We start from the raw sequence: 18,192 nt of genomic DNA, 5'->3' as shown, positions 1-18,192 counted from the left end.
TGTGTATTACTGTATATGTTAGGCATTGTTGACAAATTTGTTGTGTATTATTGTATATGTTAGGCATTATTGACAAATTTGTGCAAAATAAATTGTGATTGGTGGTACATGTTTGGTAGATAGGGCTATAGAGTATTGTTTAGTTTCATATTTTATTCATACTTCTTGAGGTTTCATAGATTATCAACTTCATTTGCTTCCGAATTTAAGATAAAACTATGGTACGTGAACTTCGTAGTACCATATATTACAATAGAAAATTAATGCATCTAAGCATAGGTTATTGACTAAAATATGATATGAACTTGTAATTACTAAAGTACTTCTCTTATTTTGTATTGGAATCATATTTGACCAACCATTATCTTATGAATTAGTTAATTTAAAATTATTTAGTTAAAGCTTCAATTTGAACCTCTAAGTTATAACTTAAGAAACTAACTCATTTATCATTTCTTAAATGTTCTGTGACAATATATATGAGATATGGATCGGAGTTGGATGTATAAAAAACACAATACACTTGAATATGTTCATGGGGTTCAAGAGTTTGTTAAAATTGCCGAGGAATATGCAAGTAAAATTGGTGAAAATTATATAGTGTGTCCTTGTTATGATTGTAGAAATCTAAAAAAGTTTCGTAGTTCTGAACAAATTAAGGAACATTTGATACGTCGTGGTTTTAAGCTAGGATATGACTGGTGGATATGGCATGGTGAAACTGTCCTTACTAGTAACAGTACTAATCAAAGAGAATGTAGAAAAAATGTAGAGAAAGATCAAAGTAATGAAAATAATGTTGGAAATGATGGAGACAATGATCGGCTAGATGAAATGATGCGTGATATGCAAGGGGATTTGAATGAAATGCCTCAAGAGTTTGAAAGTTTTTTTGCGAGTTCTGGAAAACCTTTGTTTTCTGGATGTAGTAAATTTACAAAGTTATCAGCAGTGCTTAAATTGTATACCGTAAAAGCAAAAAATAAGTGGAGTGATAAGCGTTCCACGGAGTTATTAGAGCTTTTAAAAGGCATGCTTCTTATTGAGAATGAACTTCCTTGTTCAACTTATGAGGCAAAGAAAATGTTATGTCCGTTGAGTATGGAGATTGAAAGGATCCATGCATGTCCAAACGACTGTATTTTGTATTGGAATTAAAACAAAGACTTGCATGTGTGTCCGAAGTGTGGAGCATCGCGTTATAAACAAAAAGGGCTCGATGATGCATGTGAGCAGAAGAAAGGTCCTCCAGCGAAGTTGTTGTGGTATCTACCGGTGATTCCAAGATTCAAACGTTTGTTTGCAAATGCAAAGGATGCGAAGAATTTGCAATGGCATGCTAGTGGGAGAAAAGAAGATGGAAAGTTGAGACATCCTGTCGATTCTCCTCAGTGGAAGAACATTAATAAGAAGTTTCCAGATTTCGGTGCTGAAAATCGAAATCTTAAGCTTGGACTATGCACAGATGGAATGAATCCTAATGGTAACATGAGCAGTCGCCATAGCACTTGGCCAGTTCTTTTAACAGTTTACAATCTTCCTCCGTGGTTGTGTATGAAGCGCAAGTACATCATGTTATTATTGCTAATATCTGGTCCTAAACAACCAGGAAACGACATAGATGTGTACTTGGCACCGCTTATTGAAGATTTAAAGATGTTGTGGAATGAAGGTGTGACAGTATTTGATGCTCATAGTCAAACCAACTTCACTTTACGAGCCATGCTGTTCTGCACAATCAGCATATGGTAACATGTCAGGGTATACTACTAAAGGGGCTAAGGCATGCCCTGTTTGTGAAGATGAAACATTTGATCTTTAGTTGAACAACAGTAGGAAAAATGTGTTCATGAGTCATCGAACCTTTTTACCTATTGACCATCCTTATCGAAAAAGGAAAAAAACTTTCAATGGAAAATCTGAGACTGGAGTTGCTCGCTTACCATTATCAGGGGATGTTGTTTATGAATGAGTCAAAAACATTGATAATGTGTGGGGAAAAACTTCAAAAACAAGTCAAAAGGGTATTTGGAAAAAGAGGTCTATATTATGGGATTTACCATATTGGGGGCACTTATCTGTTCGACATTGTCTTGATGTAATGCATGTGGAGAAAAATATTTGTGATAGCATTATCGGGACATTGTTGAATATTCAAGGTAAGATGAAAGATGGTATTAAAGCTAGAAAAGATATGGTAGAAATGGGGATAAGGACTCAATTAGCACCACAAGAATCTGGAAAGATGACATACTTACCTCCAGCTTGTTATACTCTGTCTAAAAAGGAAAATGTTGTGTTTGTCTCATATAAGGATTAGGAATATGAGTTTGTCTCATATAAGGATTATGAATATGAGTTTGTCTCATATAAGGAATAGGAGTGAAAGGGAGATTATATGCCTATAAATATAATCAATGTATCTCATCACCTTGTACACCATCACAAATAATAAGAGAATACTTTCACTCCCGTGGATGTAGGCACATTGCCGAACCACGTAAATCTTGTCTTCTTTATCCTTTACTGCCATTATTATTTTTCTTATTCTTATTAATGTCAACAAATTGGTATCAGAGCATAGTTGAGATGGCTAGTTCAAGTACAAAATTCGAGGTATCAAAATTTGATGGTACAGGGAATTTTGGGTTGTGGCAATCTAGGGTAAAGGATTTGTTGGCACAACAGGGTCTTCTGAAAACTTTGAAGGCGGATAAGCCAGCTAATCTGGAAGAGGATGATTGGGAAGATTTGAAGGAGCGTGCGGCAGGAACCATTCGGTTATGCCTAGACGATGGAATTGTGTATCACGTTATGGCCCTGGAAGCCCCAAAAGAAATTTGGGATAAATTGGAAACTCAGTTCACGGAAAAATCTCTAACGAACAAACTGTATCTAAAGCAAAGGCTTTATGGGCTTAAGATGCAGGAGGGTTCAGACTTGGTGCATCATATTAATGTCTTCAATCAGATAATCTCAGATCTGGTCAGGCTTGATTTCAAGATTGAAGATGAAGACAAGGCGATGATCTTGCTATGTTCATTACCTTTTTCTTTTGAACATCTGGTGACTACTCTAACATACGGGAAAAGCACGGTTAAATACAGCGAGATCTCTGCGGCCCTACAGGCTCATAATAAGCGCTTGCAGAGTGTAGGAGATGGATCGTCTGTTGGTGAAAGTTTGTATGCTAAAGAGGGTCAGGATCGTGGAAGGAAACAAGAGAAGGGTAATTCTGGGAGGAAAAACTCTAGGTCTAAGTCCAGAAATAGCAGGAAAATCCGGTGCTACAAGTGTTATGAGATTGGGCACATAAAGAGAGATTGTCCAAAGTTGAAAAAAACAACAAGAGGCGGCGAACGTGGTGCATGCTGATGACTCAGATTATAGTGAAGGTGATGTTCTAGCAGTTTCATCGAGTAAGTTATCAGATGCTTGGATTCTAGACTCAGGATGCTCTTATCATATTACACCTAACAGGGAGTGGTTCACAACCTATAAGTCAGGTACTTTCGGTTCTGTTTTTCTGGGTGATGATAGATGTCATAATATCATAGGTATTGGTGATGTTAACATCCAGATGTATGATGGTATTGTCAGAACTTTGCATGATGTCAGACATATACCGGGATTAACTAAGAACCTGATTTCTCTTGGCAGTTTGCATGCTAATGGTTTTATTCATAAGTCTGAGAGTGATAAGGAAACCATTAAAATTAGTAAGGGTGCTTTAACTGTGATGAAAGGGAAAAGGACCACAGGGAACATTTATAGGTTGTTGGGTAGTACTGTTGTAGGTGGAACACATTCTGTTGAGTCTAGTGATGATACTACTAGGTTGTGGCATTTACGTTTGGGTCACCTTGGTGAACGTGGTCTGTTTGATTTGCACAAAAGGAATTTGTTAAAAGGAGTTAAATGTTGTAATCTAGATTTCTGTGAGTTCTGTGTCCTTGGGAAACAGACTAGAGTCAGTTTTTCTACTGGGCAGCATAAAACTAAAGGGATTCTGGATTATGTGCATTCTGATGTTTGGGGACCTACCAGGGAACCTTCAATGGGTGGCTCTCGATATTATGTTACATTTACTGACGATTTTTCTAGGAAAGTCTGGGTGTATTTCTTGAAACATAAATCTGAAGTGTTTGAGAAATTTAAGTTGTGGAAAGCCGAGGTTGAGAACCAGACTGGAAGAAAAATCAAGTACCTGAGGTCTGACAACGGGACAGAATATACTGAGAAAGAATTTCAGAAATTCTGTGCAGAACATGGAATTCAAAGGCACTATACAGTGCGTAAGACACCACAACAGAATGGTGTTGCTGAGCGGCTGAATAGAAACATTGCTGAGAGAGCAAGGTGTCTCAGATTGAATGCTGGGCTCTCTAAGTGTTTTTGGGCAGAAGCAGTGAACATGGCATGTTACTTGATCAATAGATCACCACGGACATCACTTGGTGGCAAGGTTCCTGAGGAGGTTTGGTTAGGTAATCCTGTAAGTTTTGATCACTTACGAGTTTTTGGTTGTCCTAGCTATGTTCTTATTCCAGGTGATGAGAGATCAAAGTTAGATCCCAAGTCGAAGAAGTGCATCTTTTTGGGTTATAAGAAAGGTGTAAAAGGATATAAGTTTTGGGATCCTGCAACCAAAAAGGTGGTGATTAGCAGAGATGCAGTGTTTGATGAGAATTTCATGTTCCAGTCAAAGAAAGAAGATACACTAGTTGATGGTTCTAGCACAGTAGAAGTGGATATGGATCGTGTACCTTTGAGTGAGAAAGTAGTTAATCCACCTACGGTTGAGACTCAAGAAGTTGCAGATTCTACATCTGCAGCAGGTTCGGGTTCAGAAAATTTATGAGATTACAGTTTGGCTAGAGATAGACCGAGACGCACCAATGTCAAACCACCTAGTAGGTATGGGTTTGAGGATATGGTTTCTTTTGCACTTCTTGTTTCTAATAATGATCCAGTTACCTTTCAAGAGGCTATTTCTAGCCAGGAGAAAGATAAATGGATGGAAGGTATGATTGAGGAGATGGAGTCTTTACATCATAATCATACTTGGGAGTTAGCTCAACTTCCTCAAGGAAAGAAGGCTATAGGGTGCAAGTGGGTCTATAGGAAGAAGCCACCAGTATCAGAAAAAGAAAGGGAAAGGTTTAAGGCTAGGTTAGTTGCGAAGAGGTTTTCTCAACAGAAGGGGATAGATTATGATGAGGTTTTCTCTCCTGTTGTTAGACATACTTCTATCAGATTAGTACTTGCTTTGGTAGCCATTTGGGATTTGCATTTGGAACAAATGGATGTGAAAACTGCTTTTCTACATGGTGATCTAGATGAGCAAATTTACATGAAGCAACCTGAAGGGTTTGTTAAAACCGGAGGTGAGCATCTGGTTTGTCGACTCAAGAGGTCTTTGTATGGGCTGAAACAGGCTCCACGGCAGTGGTACAAGCGGTTCGATGCTTACATGATTCAAATTGGCTATACTCGTTGTGAGTATGATTGTTGTGTCTATGTTAAAAGCCTTGGTGATGGTTCTTTTATTTTTCTGTTACTGCATGTGGATGATATGTTGATTGCTGCTAAGAGTATGAATGATATTACTGCATTGAAAGTGTTGTTGGGTCAGGAATTTGATATGAAAGACTTAGGAGTTGCACAGAAAATTCTTGGCATGGAAATTCACAGGGATAGAGGTGCAAGAAAGTTGTGGCTAACTCAACAGAGTTATATAGAGAAAATTCTTGACAGGTTTGGGATGAGTAAGTCTAAACCGGTTAGTACCCCTTTGGCTAATCATTTTAAACTCTCATCCAGTCAGTGTCCCCAAACAGTTAGTGAGATTGAAAATATGGCAAAGGTTCCTTATGCTAGTGCAGTTGGCTGTTTAATGTATGCAATGGTTTGTACTTGACCTGATTTGGCTCATGCTGTTAGCCAAGTTAGTAAGTACATGTCTAAACCTGGGAAGCAGCATTGGGAAGCAGTTAAATGGATTCTCCGGTACTTAAGGGGCACTATGGAGCATGGTATTGTATTTGGAAGTCAACAGAATGAGCATGTACTCATGGGATATGTGGATTCTGATTATGCTGGTGACATGGATAATAGACGTTCTACAACAGGGTATGTTTTTACTCTTGGGGGTGGTCCTATTTGCTGGAGATCATCAGTTCAGTCTATTGTAGCTTTGTCTACAACTGAAGCAGAATACATGGCTGTGACTGAGGTAGCTAAAGAGGCTTTGTGGCTTTCAGGTTTGATTAAGGAGTTGGGTATTGAGCAAGATGGAGTTCAATTACACTGTGACAATCAAAGTGCCATTTTCTTAGCTAAAAATCAAGTATACCATGCCAGAACCAAACATATTGATGTAAGGTTTCATAAGGTCAGAGAGTTGGTTGCTTCTGGTGAGATTTTGTTGCAGAAAATTCATACAAGTGAGAATGCAGCAGATATGTTGACAAAGGCAGTTACTAGTGACAAGTTCAAACATTGTTTGGACTTGTTGGGTGTTTCCAGATGTTAAATGAACATGGTGGTCCTAATCCAGGGAGACTATGAGATGAGTTTTTTCTCCTAAAGGGCTTATTTGTGAAGGTGGAGATGGTTAGATAAGTATTTTCTCCTAAAGGGCTTATTCGCCAAGGTAGAGATTTGTTGAGTTATCTTTTTCTCATAGAGAGCATATTCGCCAAGGTGGAGATTTGTTGTGGTTGTCTCATATAAGGATTAGGAATATGAGTTTGTCTCATATAAGGATTAGGAATATGAGTTTGTCTCATATAAGGAATAGGAGTGAAAGGGAGATTATATGCCTATAAATATAATCAATGTATCTCATCACCTTGTACACCATCACAAATAATAAGAGAATACTTTCACTCCCGTGGATGTAGGCACATTGCCGAACCACGTAAATCTTGTCTTCTTTATCCTTTACTGCCATTATTATTTTTCTTGTTCTTATTAATCTCAACAGAAAAAAACAAGTCTTTATAGCTGTCAAGGTTCCTTCTGGCTATTCATCTAACATGAAGGACCTTAAATTGGTTGGTATGAAATCACATGATAAAAGGAAAAAAACAAGTCTTTATAGCTGTCAAGGTTCCATCTGGCTATTCATCTAACATGAAGGACCTTAAATTGGTTGGTATGAAATCACATGATTGCCATGTGCTAATGCAGTACTGCCGCTGGTGAGACTCGATCCCTGGTCATTCTTTCCAAACTTCACCTCTATGACTAGTTGAGCTGCCCATGCTGGCGATATATTCCTATTATTGATTTTGGTGTTATATAATTGTGTTACTGGACTAAAAAAAATGTGCAATCGAATTATAAAACAAGCAAAATATGTGCAATTGATACATTTTTCTGATATATTTTAATGCAATTTGAGTTGAAATTTTTTCAATATCTCATCTCAACTAGTATGGCAGTGGAAAGGGCAACTTAGTACAAACCATGTAATTAAGCAATATGACCAACTACACACCTTCTCATATGGAAGGGGAGTCATCCCCGGCGTAGCGACCAGTAGTTGGTCGCCTTCCATGGAGAAGGCGAACAATTCGCCTTCTCAGGTAGACGATGACGGTTCGGTCGTGCCAGCCGCCGGATTGTCGTCGGAGATGGATAAAATTGATGTGGGAACCCTAATGGCCTGTAATAGCAGGTCATTTACCAGTTTTTGGACATCATTGCCTCAATATATATATATATATATATATATATATATATATATATATATATATATATATATATATATATATATATATAACATGTTAAAGGGTGTATGTAATTGCACTTTTTAAAAGTTAAGAGGACTAATCGACTTTTTAGGTAAAGTTTACAAGCTTATTTGACCCTTTTCTTAGGAAAATATGCAAAAATCCAGTGCAAGTTGTAGCTATTGATTTTCTTTTTAAAGATTTAATGATGTCCGGAAGCACATCAAATTCACTTCGATCAACCGTCATGATTGTGAATGTCAATAACTTACCCCACCGTCATGCACTTAGCATCTCACTAGCTCGTATCGGCTTTGCACCAAATAGCCTCAGCCCACCTCATACACATACACATCTAGGAGAAAATTGTTTTAGAAGGCACTGTATATGTGGGATTCTTCCTTTCCCATCCACCCGATGTGATACTCCAAATTTCAAAAGAAAATTATTATCATTCTTGTTTCTTTAGAAATTCATATCTTCAAATAAAATTAAACCAAAAATCAAAACAAATGTCAGCCCAAAAATAATGGTAAGAAATGGTTAGGTCGAAGTGCCTAACTGAAGATGATTAGGACTAATTGAACACAAATTAATTTAATCCAACTACGTACTATTAACAACCTTAAATAGCTCTCTGAAAACATCATAAGATACTGCTTAATAATTGTCAAAAAAAAATTGACTAAAAACAATTCTTTTATCATTTGAAGAGATCATTGGATCCCAATTAACAAAATGCATGTTAGTTAACCAACCATACTAAAGAATTAAAACAAATCCCAAAACATAGAAGCCTAGTCTGATCTGCATGTACTTTGGAACATCCTATCAGATGAGAATGTTGCTATAAATAGCCTCCCATCTTTGGTTATACTGTCACCAAAAACACAAAAAGGTATTCAACAATTGTGATATTGTCAGTAAAAATATTTTAGATATGGCTCTAAAATTCATAGTCTTTGCCATTGCTATGGTGGCTTTAGCATCTTCATTTTCCCATGCATCTGATCCCAGCTCTTTGCAAGACTTTTGTGTTGCAGTTAATGATTCTAATGCAGCCGGTAAGTTGCTAAACTACATATCATGATTGTTGGGTGAATATTTTGATATATTAATACAATTTGAGTTGAAAATATATCAATATTTTATCCCAACTAGTATGCTAGAGGAAATGGCAACTTAATTAATTAGTACAAACCATGTAAGCCATATGATTGAATTCTGCTAAGAAAATTGGAAAACTGTTTCGATTGCACATATTTTGTTGTTTTGATGATTTAATTGTACATTTTTTAAGTCAAGGAACCCAATTGAATAGAAGCTATAAATTTAATTAGTTACGTGTTTAACATTTTTTAATTTCCTTGATTTGAATTAAAGTTCATCCTAGATGAGCATGATCTTGAAATGAATATGAGTGTTTCTCATCAATGGCATTCAACTGTCCTCTAATGCATGTTTACAATTGTTCTAATTTGTTTGCAGTGTTTGTGAATGGGAAAATATGCAAAAATCCAATGCAAGTTGTAGCTAATGATTTCCTCTTTAGAGGTTTAAACATGCCTGGAAACACATTAAATCCACTTGGATCAAAGGTCTCACCTGTGAATGTCAACAACCTACCAGGACTTAACACACTCGGTATCTCACTAGTCCGTATCGACTTTGCACCAAATGGCCTCAACCCACCTCACACACATCCTCGAGCAACTGAGGTTTTATTTCTTTTAGAAGGCACTCTCTATGTGGGATTTGTCTTGTCAAATCCTCCCCCGGGCATGAAGAACCCTCTCTTCACCAAAACATTGGTGGCAGGTGATGTTTTTGTGTTCCCACAAGGCCTCATTCATTTCCAATTCAATGTTGGAAAGACCAATGCAGTTGCTTTTGCTGGACTGAGTAGCCAAAATCCTGGAGTCATCACTATTGCAAATGCTGTTTTCGGTTCAAACCCACCCATCAATCCTCAAGTTCTCACTAAAGCTTTCCAAGTTGGGCAAAATGTGATTAACTATCTCCAAGCTCAATTTTGGTATAATAACTAGGCCTGGGATGAAAACTAATTAATGATTTTTCTTTCTGCAAGATTGTATTTAATTTAGATTTGAAAAAAAAAAAAAAAAAAGAGAGAGAGAAAAAGCCCTATGCCCCTATGTGGCATTTGTTTGTTATGGTTGAAGTTGCATTTTATCTACTAAGTATATGTTTTGTACGTCTTGAGTGTTTTTGAATAACATAATGAATTTGTTACCTTCGTGTCATTATTTATCATGAAATCTTTGTCGTCCTTCCCCATAATTTACTACCCCCAAGGTTCCCACACCCACCTCGACAGGATAGTGTATGAACAAATCACAGTGACTTAGCGACCCATTATGTGGGAGGACCAATACATGCCTGGTGGTCACAAGAAGTCCACCACATTAAGTGCAACTACTACACCATAATCATCTGCAATATATATTTTTTCTGTTATTTTCTTTCTCTCTCGCGTCTGCTGTCATTAGTTTCAACAAACCTCAGTTCTACAACTTTATACTTAAGTTATTCTACAAATTGGTATCTGAGCCATCTACGGCGGCAAATTATTGTGTGGACCATGGTCCACCCAATGTTACGTGGACCATAACAAAATGTACATTTTTAATATACTAAATATACATTATTTTTGTACTGAATGTACATTATACAATATAATGTACACTCAGTACAAATATAATGTACATCCCCTGAATACAATGTACATTATTTTTGTACTGAATGTACATTATTTTTGTATTAAATGTACATTATTTTACAGTATACAAAATATGGTATACAGAACTTGTGTAGACCATGGTCCACACAATAATGATTGATCTACGGCCCTTCCAACCTGTCACAATGAACAACATAGCCCAATCGTCTATTCCTGTTATTATGGAAAAAAAATTAAAGTTATTTGTGCGCTCAAATGAAGGTGTTGTTTGATTATCATGTCCTAAATTTGTTATGATTGAAGTTATTTCATATTGTTTACTTCTGTTTGGATTGTTGATGAATTGAATAAGTAATGGATTTGTTACCTTGCATCAATATTCAATATCACTGTTCATCTAATCCTGTAGGTAGCTGGTTTCAAAACATGTTATCAGTTTTCTTTATTGCTTTATATATTCTCCTCTCTGACAGTGATACATACTATATATATTGCTTTAATAATTTTCCTCCACTCAGATAGGAATGAAGAATATATACCACATGCTAACGGTTTCAAATCAAGTTTTCGTACTTCAATTCTTTCTTGCTTTATATTCCTAGATCTATATATTGCTTTAATTATTCTCCTCTCAGTCTCAGATTATTGCGAATGAGAAGAAGAAGGAAAAACAGGTTATGCAAAACGGTTATGAAAGGTGTATACTGTATGTTATATTCAAGAAAGCAGCCAGCTTATATATGTACAAGATAGAGAAGGCAGTAAGGGAAGCGGGAAAACTAATTACGAAACAAGACTTCTTAACTACTTTCAACAATCATAACCAATTCAAGTTAGTTATGGAGTGATGAGGTGGTGTATCACATGCTGTATCACATGCTGCTTGATCCTCTTGATCCCTAAAAGCCCCCCTCAAGCTTGGATTGTAGAGATTGAGCAAGCCAAGCTTGAAAACATATCTATAGAAAGAGCTTGAACAATGAGTCTTAGTAAGAATGTCTGCCAACTGGTTTGCAGAATTGATATGAAAGAGCTTGATGATCCCTTTATGAGTTTTCTCTCTAACAAGATGACAATCGATCTCGATGTGCACGTTCATGGAAGACCGGGTTCTTAGTAATAGCTATAGCAGACTTGCTATCACAATAGACAGCTGTGGGAGTTGTAGGCAATAAACCAAAATCAGCAAGTAAAGTATCCATTGCACTTCACAAGTGGTAGCAGCTAGAGCCCTATACTCAGCTTCTGAGGAGGACTTAGAAACTGTGGCTTGCTTCTTGGATTTTCATGAAATCAAGGCTTTCCCCAAGAAGATGCAGAACCCTGTTACAGACTTTCTGGAATCAATGCAAGCACCCCAGTCTGCATCAGAAAAGGCCTTCAGGCTTAGATCAGAAGATGCTGGAAAGAACAGTCCCTGTCCTGGAGCACTTTTGATATACCTTAACACCTTGTGAGCTGCTTGTAGGTGTAGGTGTGTAGGCTTATCCAAAAATTGAGACAACTGTTGTGTGGCAAAGCTAATGTCAGGCCTGGTAATAGTAAGATACAATAATTTCCCAACTAGTCTTCTGTACTGAACATTATCATCAAGGAAATCACCCTCATCCTTACTTAGTTTGTGGGAAGGGACAGTAGGACTGTACACAGGCTTGGAATTAATAAATCCTATTTCTTCTAACAACTCAAGAACATATTTCCTCTGTGATACTGCAATTCCCTTCTTCTGCCTTGCCACCTCCAAGCCTAAGAAATGTTTCAAAGATCCTAGATCTTTTATCTGGAAGGTGTTATTAAGCCGAGTCTTGATCTGCTGGATTAGATTTGGATCAGCACTTGTTACTACTATGTCATCAACATATACTAGTAGTGCGACAAAAGATGATTCCTTGCCTTTTGTAAACAAGGAATTGTCTGCCACTGATTGTTTAAATCCCATTCTCTGTAAGGCAACACATAGTTTTGTGTTCCATTGTCTACTGGCCTGCTTTAGGCCATATAGGGATTTAATTAGCTTACAAACTTGACCATCCTTAGCTGCTACAACTCCAAGAGGAAGTTCCATATACACTTCTTCTTCTAGATCCCCATTGAGAAAAGCATTATTAACATCCATTTGGTGGATATGCCAGTTTTTTGCAGCTGCTATGGCTAACAAAGTCCTAATGGTGGTCATTTTGGCCACTAGACTGAAGGTATCAAGATAGTCAATACCAAGGGTCTGAGTGTATCCCTTAGATCCCCATCAATATACACTTCTTCTTCTTCTATATCCCCATCTGCCTTGTGTTTAATCTTGTACACCCATTTACACCCTATAGGCTTCTTTGATGGTGGTAAGTCCACCAAGATCCGAGTCTGGTTCCTTTCTAATGCAGCTATTTCTTCCTGCATAGCTGTCCTCCAACAATCATGTTTCATTGCCTCTTTATAGTTTTTAGGCTCAGTATGACAAGAAATATTCATGGCAAATGACTGAAATGAGGAAGAAAGTTTAGCATAGCTTACAACTGTGGAGATGTCATGGGGAGAAGTCTTCAACACAGAATTATGGAAAGCATAGTCCCTCCAATATGTTGGGATTTGCTTATGTATGGTAGACTTTCTGGCAGGCTATTGTTGTAGTTCTTCAACTATTACCTCAGCTGGATGCTCAATTGATCCATCAGAACCACTGTCATTATTTCTCTCATGTGAGTGCCCAGCTGATCCACCAGAACTACTGTCAACATTTCTGTCAGGTGAGTGCTCAGCTGATCCATCAGGTCTACTGTCAACATTTCTTTCAAGTGATTGCTCAGTTGCTCCATTAGAGATATTGTCAACATGAGTTTATGAGTCATCAATGGACTCAGTTGAAATGCCTATCATAGCTGGAAGTATGATTTCAGAAAAACTCAACTCCTTTAGGTTGACAGTGGTTTGAAAAGGGAAGGTATTCTCGTTGAAATATACATCTCTGGATACAAACATCCTTTTGGAATGGAGATCATACAACTTGTAGCCCTTGGTTCCATTAGCATATCCAAGGAAAACACACTTTGTTGCTCTTGCATCAAACTTAGACTTAGGGCCCAAAGTGGCAGCATAAGCCAGACAACCAAAAACCTTTAAATGCTGATACTGTGGTGCTTTGTGGAGGAGAACTTGGTATGGTATTTGATCATTGATGGCACTGGAGGGCAACCTATTTATGATGTAGGCTGCATGTAGCACACATTCTCCCCAAAAACATTCTAGCATACTGGCTTGAAATCTCAATGCCCTGGCAGTAGATAGAAGGTGTCCATGTTTTCTTTCAACTCTACTATTTTGTTGTGGGGTGTAAGCACAGGATGTCTAATGTTGTATTCCCTTTTGCTTGTAGAACTCAATCATGTCAAACTCTTTGCCATTATCAGATCTGATATTCTTAACATGAGTTTGAAATTGGTTTTCAACCATATTGCAGAAGTTCACAATCAAATCTCTTGCTTCAGATTTCTTCTTCATCAAATATATATACCCACACTGCCCTACTATGATCATCCAAGATAGTAAGAAAATATTGATGTCCATGAAGGGTGGGAACTCTGTATGGACCCCAAATGTCTACATGTAACAAATCAAAACAAGCACAAGAGATGGATGCACTAAGATAGAAGGGAAGTCTTTTTTGCTTAGCAAAGTGACAACAGTCACAAATCAGATCTTTATTCATACAAATTGTGGAATCCACCTTATGTAAACAATGAATCTTAGAGTATGAGGCATGCCCTAATCTAGTATGCCACAAGGTGCACTTATTCACATTTGAACTAACATTGTGCACAGAGAAACAACTGACAGGAAAAGTCAGGAGATATAATCCATTCTGAAGCTCAGCCAATCCAATCATCTTGCCATGCATAGCATCCTGTATGACACACTGGTTAGTGTGTAGTTTCATAGTGCATCTAGAGGTTTGGATGAAGGCCCCCACAGATATCAAATTATAGCAAAAACCAGGAATGTATAAAACATTTTGCAGAATGAACTCATCAGACAAACAGACTCTTCCAATGCAAGAAATAGCAACCTGTTGTCCATTTGGCAGTCTTACAAACATATTGTGGACTTCCTTTGGATTAGATAATAATTCCATACAACATACAATGTGATGAGTAGCCCCACTGTCCAATATCCATGTATTTTTGCTATAACTAATAGATTTGGAAAGGGAATTAGTACCTTCCATCTGGTTAGCTGAAATGGTATTGGCATGTGCATTATATGTGGATTGATCAAGGGGAGTACTGTCCATCAATCCTTTCTCATTGGACTTTTGAATATGCACAAATTCCAAAAACTTCTTAAAGTCATCTTGAGTAAATGATATACCTCCATCAGAGTTTGGCTATTGAATTGCCAATGGTCCTTGACTATTGTTTGCAGCAAAACCTTGGCTCCTTGATCTCATGTTTTTTTATAACATTTGTTCTCTGTGTGCCCTGTAAAACCATAGAAAGTGCAGATAGCTTTCTTGTTCCCTCCTGAGAATTTTTTGTAATTCTGCTGTGAACCAGTGTGTGCTCTGGTCATCAATACACTTCCAGCAGCATTATTTTCTCCAGTTTGAAATAAAGGACTTCCATAACCAGTAGAATTGATATGCAATTGCCTCTCTTGTTGTGCTATCATAGAGTAGGCTTCACTGACTTCTGGCAAAGGCTTCATCAGCATAATCCGATTCTTAGCACAAGTATACCTGTCGTGCAATCCGATCAGAAAAATAGACAGTTTGTCCTTCTCCATTTGTTCGTTCAACATATCTATTTTCTTTCCGCATTCACATCTGGAGATGCAACCGCAGAACGCAGGTGGTCTAAGTATCTGCAATTCGTCCCACAGTAGCTTCTGTTGAGTGAAGTATTCATTCAACGAATTGTCACCATGTTTAGATCGATAGATTTCGCACTTGATTTCTGCGACTCGAAAGAGATCTTGTTGGCTAAATATCTTTTTTAGGTCTCTCCATACTCCATATGCTGTGTCGATCCAGAGGACGCTCCGGCCAATCGTTGGTGATAGAGAACGAATCAGCCAGGTTACCACCATATTATTGCATCGCTCCCAGTATGGATACCTCCGATCATCTCTGGAAGGCTTGGTAATGGTTCCATCCACGAATGCCAGTTTGTTTTTGCACGATAGTGCCATGGTTACAGCCCTAGCCCATGGATGATAATTCGGACCTTCTAAGGGAGTTGATACAAGCTCCAAAGCTGGATTCTCACTTGCATGCATAAAGTATGGATTGGATTGCGATTGTGAATCTAAGGATACCTCTGTTACATTGGAAATATTCGGCAGAGTAGTAGATGAAGTTGCCGGAACCGGCGCCGGAGTTCCAACTGCTGGACCTCCTGCTGCATTATCGCTTGGTGTTGTCCGTGTACCAATTGACGGCCACGCTGCCATGGTGATTCCTTCGTAGGCTCCTCACAGGTGCTCTGATACCATATTGTGAATGAGAAGAAGAAGGAAAAACAGGTTATGCAAAACGGTTATGAAAGGTGTATACTGTATGTTATATTCAAGGAAGCAGCCAGCTTATATATGTACAAGATAGAGAAGGCAGTAAGGGAAGTGGGATCACTAATTACAAAACAAGACTTCTTAACTACTTTCAACAATCATAACTAAGTTAGTTATAGAGTGATGAGGTGGTGCATCACATGCTGCTTGATCCTCTTGATCCCTAAAATAGATAGGAATTAGAATAATTATTAATTAATATAGAAATTTCTAGATTTGGAAATTCCAAGATATTTGGTGGACAACAAAATTCATTAATTTCGACCAACTGCCATTTCGGTTTCCCATCGTGTCATAATCATAATATTCATTGTTTTGTCTTTTTTTTTTTAATGTTACTGACTCTATTACTATGTAGTATCTGTTCATAACTACTTTCTCAACCTACTGAAGCGCAAAAAGCCAATAACGCCTCCACTGAGGTTCGAACTCACAACCTCCCATATGAGAGTCCAACTCAGGTGTCATCTGTGCACAAGGTGCTTGGCCATTGTTTTGTCTCTTAATTTGTATAAAAACAGTGATTTCAATCACTTGACTCTTGGCAAAAACATTATTAATTGACCTTCCAATGCTGCGTTTGTGAATGGGAAAATATGCAAGTCGTGCTCGGAAACACATCAAATTCATTTGGATCTGTAGTCACCCTTGTGAATGTCAATAACCTAGTACCACTTAGAATGTGTTTGGTTCATGAGTTTACACACCAAGAATGAAAATCAAAATCATAGTTAGTGTTTAGTTGACAACTTTTTAAAACACATGCATAACTTTAGGATTTTATTAACCCTTCAATTAAAAAGCACATTCCCTAATTAAAAACAGGTACATTCCATCCATCTTATTGAATTGGATGGTAGTACGATTTTTAAGTTTGGATAAGTGCTTTTACATTTTTTTTTGATTTTTTTTTGTTTATATATATTAGTGCTCTAGATGTCATTAAGAAGGAATAACATATTTTGGTTTATGTTATAGACTGGTTCCTCCTAGTTTGTAGGACTAGAGTAAGTCTATTAACTATTAGTCATTATATTATGACCAATTGCCTTAATTTTTTATTTTTTAAAACATGTATTCCCATTAAAGAGTCATATATAACCAAACATCAATATTGATAATCATTCTAATTCGATTATACTACCAAACATGAAAAATACTTTCATCAAAATTGATTACCATTAATTACCGAGTATTCGATTCACATTTTGATTCTAATTCCCTAGATTGTATGAACCAAACACACCCTTATTACATTTGGCGCTATAGACTTTGCACCAAATGGTCTCAACTCACCTCATACTCATCCTCGAGTAATTGATATCTTATTTGTGAAATCAAACATGTATATGTTTTTGATACATTGCCAAAGAGCCGCTGGATGAGGCAAATTGCGAATCACTCCGTCAATCCCCAAGTCCTCATCTCTTGCATGTACACTCTACACACAAGGAGTCTTCATTACCTTTAATTTGATCAGTCAAGGTCTCACAATGACGACCCTCAAGTTGCTAGTGGAATTCGAACCTCCACATTGTCGATAGAGCAAAACTTTAAGGTGATCGATTAAATCAATTGAGCTTGCCACACGGGCAATTCGAGCATATATATGTAATTGTTATGATTGAAGCTATAGCATTTTGTTTACTACTTCTGTGTGGATTGTTGTTGAATTGAAGAAATAATGGATCGGATTTGTTACCTCCCATCAATATCACTGTTCATCTAATCCTATATATATTCTGGTTTCAAAACGTGTTATTAATTTTCGTTCGTGCCTTATTATTCTCCTTTACAGTGAAGAATGTATACCATATGTTTACCGTTTCGAATCAAGTTTATGTATTTCCTTCTTGCTTTATAGATTGCTTTAATTATTCTACTCTCTGATCAGATAGGAAGGAATAATTACTGTATGCCGTACCATATATAGCCTCAACTTTAATTTCCAGAACCCTCTAAACTCTGGTATGTGCAGGCCTTGATATAATTTTAACTACATAATGTTAGCAACAAAATTAAGGTTAACAACAGAATTAAGACTTAAACACAAATAATTCTTTATTGCTAAATTTGTGTTTCAAGTCTTAATTCTATTACTAGTATTAATTTAAAATTATAATTAAAATATATGCAAATAGTGTCTATTCTTTGTTGCATTTGTTCTAAATTTCATATATAATCAATAATTTCTTT

At 37.1% G+C, this 18,192-nt stretch overlaps 3 protein-coding genes across 3 annotated transcripts; 2 read left to right on the top strand and 1 right to left on the bottom strand.

The window, feature by feature from the left end:
* Window positions 1-486: 486 nt before the first annotated feature.
* Window positions 487-1,972, top strand: LOC109169143. The gene is made up of 3 exons (XM_019318020.1): window positions 487-1,074; window positions 1,186-1,748; window positions 1,834-1,972. Exons 1-3 carry the CDS (start codon window positions 487-489, stop codon window positions 1,970-1,972), a joined length of 1,290 nt encoding a protein of 429 aa, XP_019173565.1.
* A 6,639-nt stretch (window positions 1,973-8,611) lies between these two features.
* Window positions 8,612-9,997, top strand: LOC109169108 (germin-like protein subfamily 1 member 18). The gene is made up of 2 exons (XM_019317983.1): window positions 8,612-8,803; window positions 9,228-9,997. The coding sequence occupies exons 1-2, from the start codon at window positions 8,680-8,682 to the stop codon at window positions 9,785-9,787; spliced, it is 684 nt and encodes a 227-aa protein (XP_019173528.1). The 5' UTR covers window positions 8,612-8,679; the 3' UTR covers window positions 9,788-9,997.
* A 3,782-nt stretch (window positions 9,998-13,779) lies between these two features.
* LOC109169142 lies at window positions 13,780-15,879 on the bottom strand. Its single transcript, XM_019318018.1, has 3 exons — window positions 14,892-15,879; window positions 14,243-14,781; window positions 13,780-14,031 (listed from the first exon to the last, which is right to left on the bottom strand). Exons 1-3 carry the CDS (start codon window positions 15,877-15,879, stop codon window positions 13,780-13,782), a joined length of 1,779 nt encoding a protein of 592 aa, XP_019173563.1.
* Between the last annotated feature and the right edge of the window lie 2,313 nt (window positions 15,880-18,192).

This window comes from Ipomoea nil, unplaced genomic scaffold (assembly GCF_001879475.1).
Source record: "Ipomoea nil cultivar Tokyo-kokei standard unplaced genomic scaffold, Asagao_1.1 scaffold3251, whole genome shotgun sequence".
NCBI lineage: Eukaryota > Viridiplantae > Streptophyta > Magnoliopsida > Solanales > Convolvulaceae > Ipomoea > Ipomoea nil.
Note: the sequence above shows the minus strand (reverse complement) of the source record. Positions and strands in the feature narration are given on the sequence as shown.

Coding starts and splice junctions, on each gene's coding strand:
- LOC109169142 (XM_019318018.1), bottom strand. CDS start 15,879: ATGGCAGCGTGGCCGTCAATTGGTACACGGACAACACCAAGCGATAAT. Junction 14,782..14,891: donor AGGGCACACAGAGAACAAAT/GTTATAAAAAAA, acceptor CATTTACTCAAG/ATGACTTTAAGAAGTTTTTG. Junction 14,032..14,242: donor GTTGTTTCTCTGTGCACAAT/GTTAGTTCAAAT, acceptor TGTTACATGTAG/ACATTTGGGGTCCATACAGA.
- LOC109169143 (XM_019318020.1), top strand. CDS start 487: ATGGATCGGAGTTGGATGTATAAAAAACACAATACACTTGAATATGTT. Junction 1,075..1,185: donor TTCCTTGTTCAACTTATGAG/GCAAAGAAAATG, acceptor GTGTGTCCGAAG/TGTGGAGCATCGCGTTATAA. Junction 1,749..1,833: donor TTCTGCACAATCAGCATATG/GTAACATGTCAG, acceptor GTTGAACAACAG/TAGGAAAAATGTGTTCATGA.
- LOC109169108 (XM_019317983.1), top strand. CDS start 8,680: ATGGCTCTAAAATTCATAGTCTTTGCCATTGCTATGGTGGCTTTAGCA. Junction 8,804..9,227: donor TAATGATTCTAATGCAGCCG/GTAAGTTGCTAA, acceptor ATTTGTTTGCAG/TGTTTGTGAATGGGAAAATA.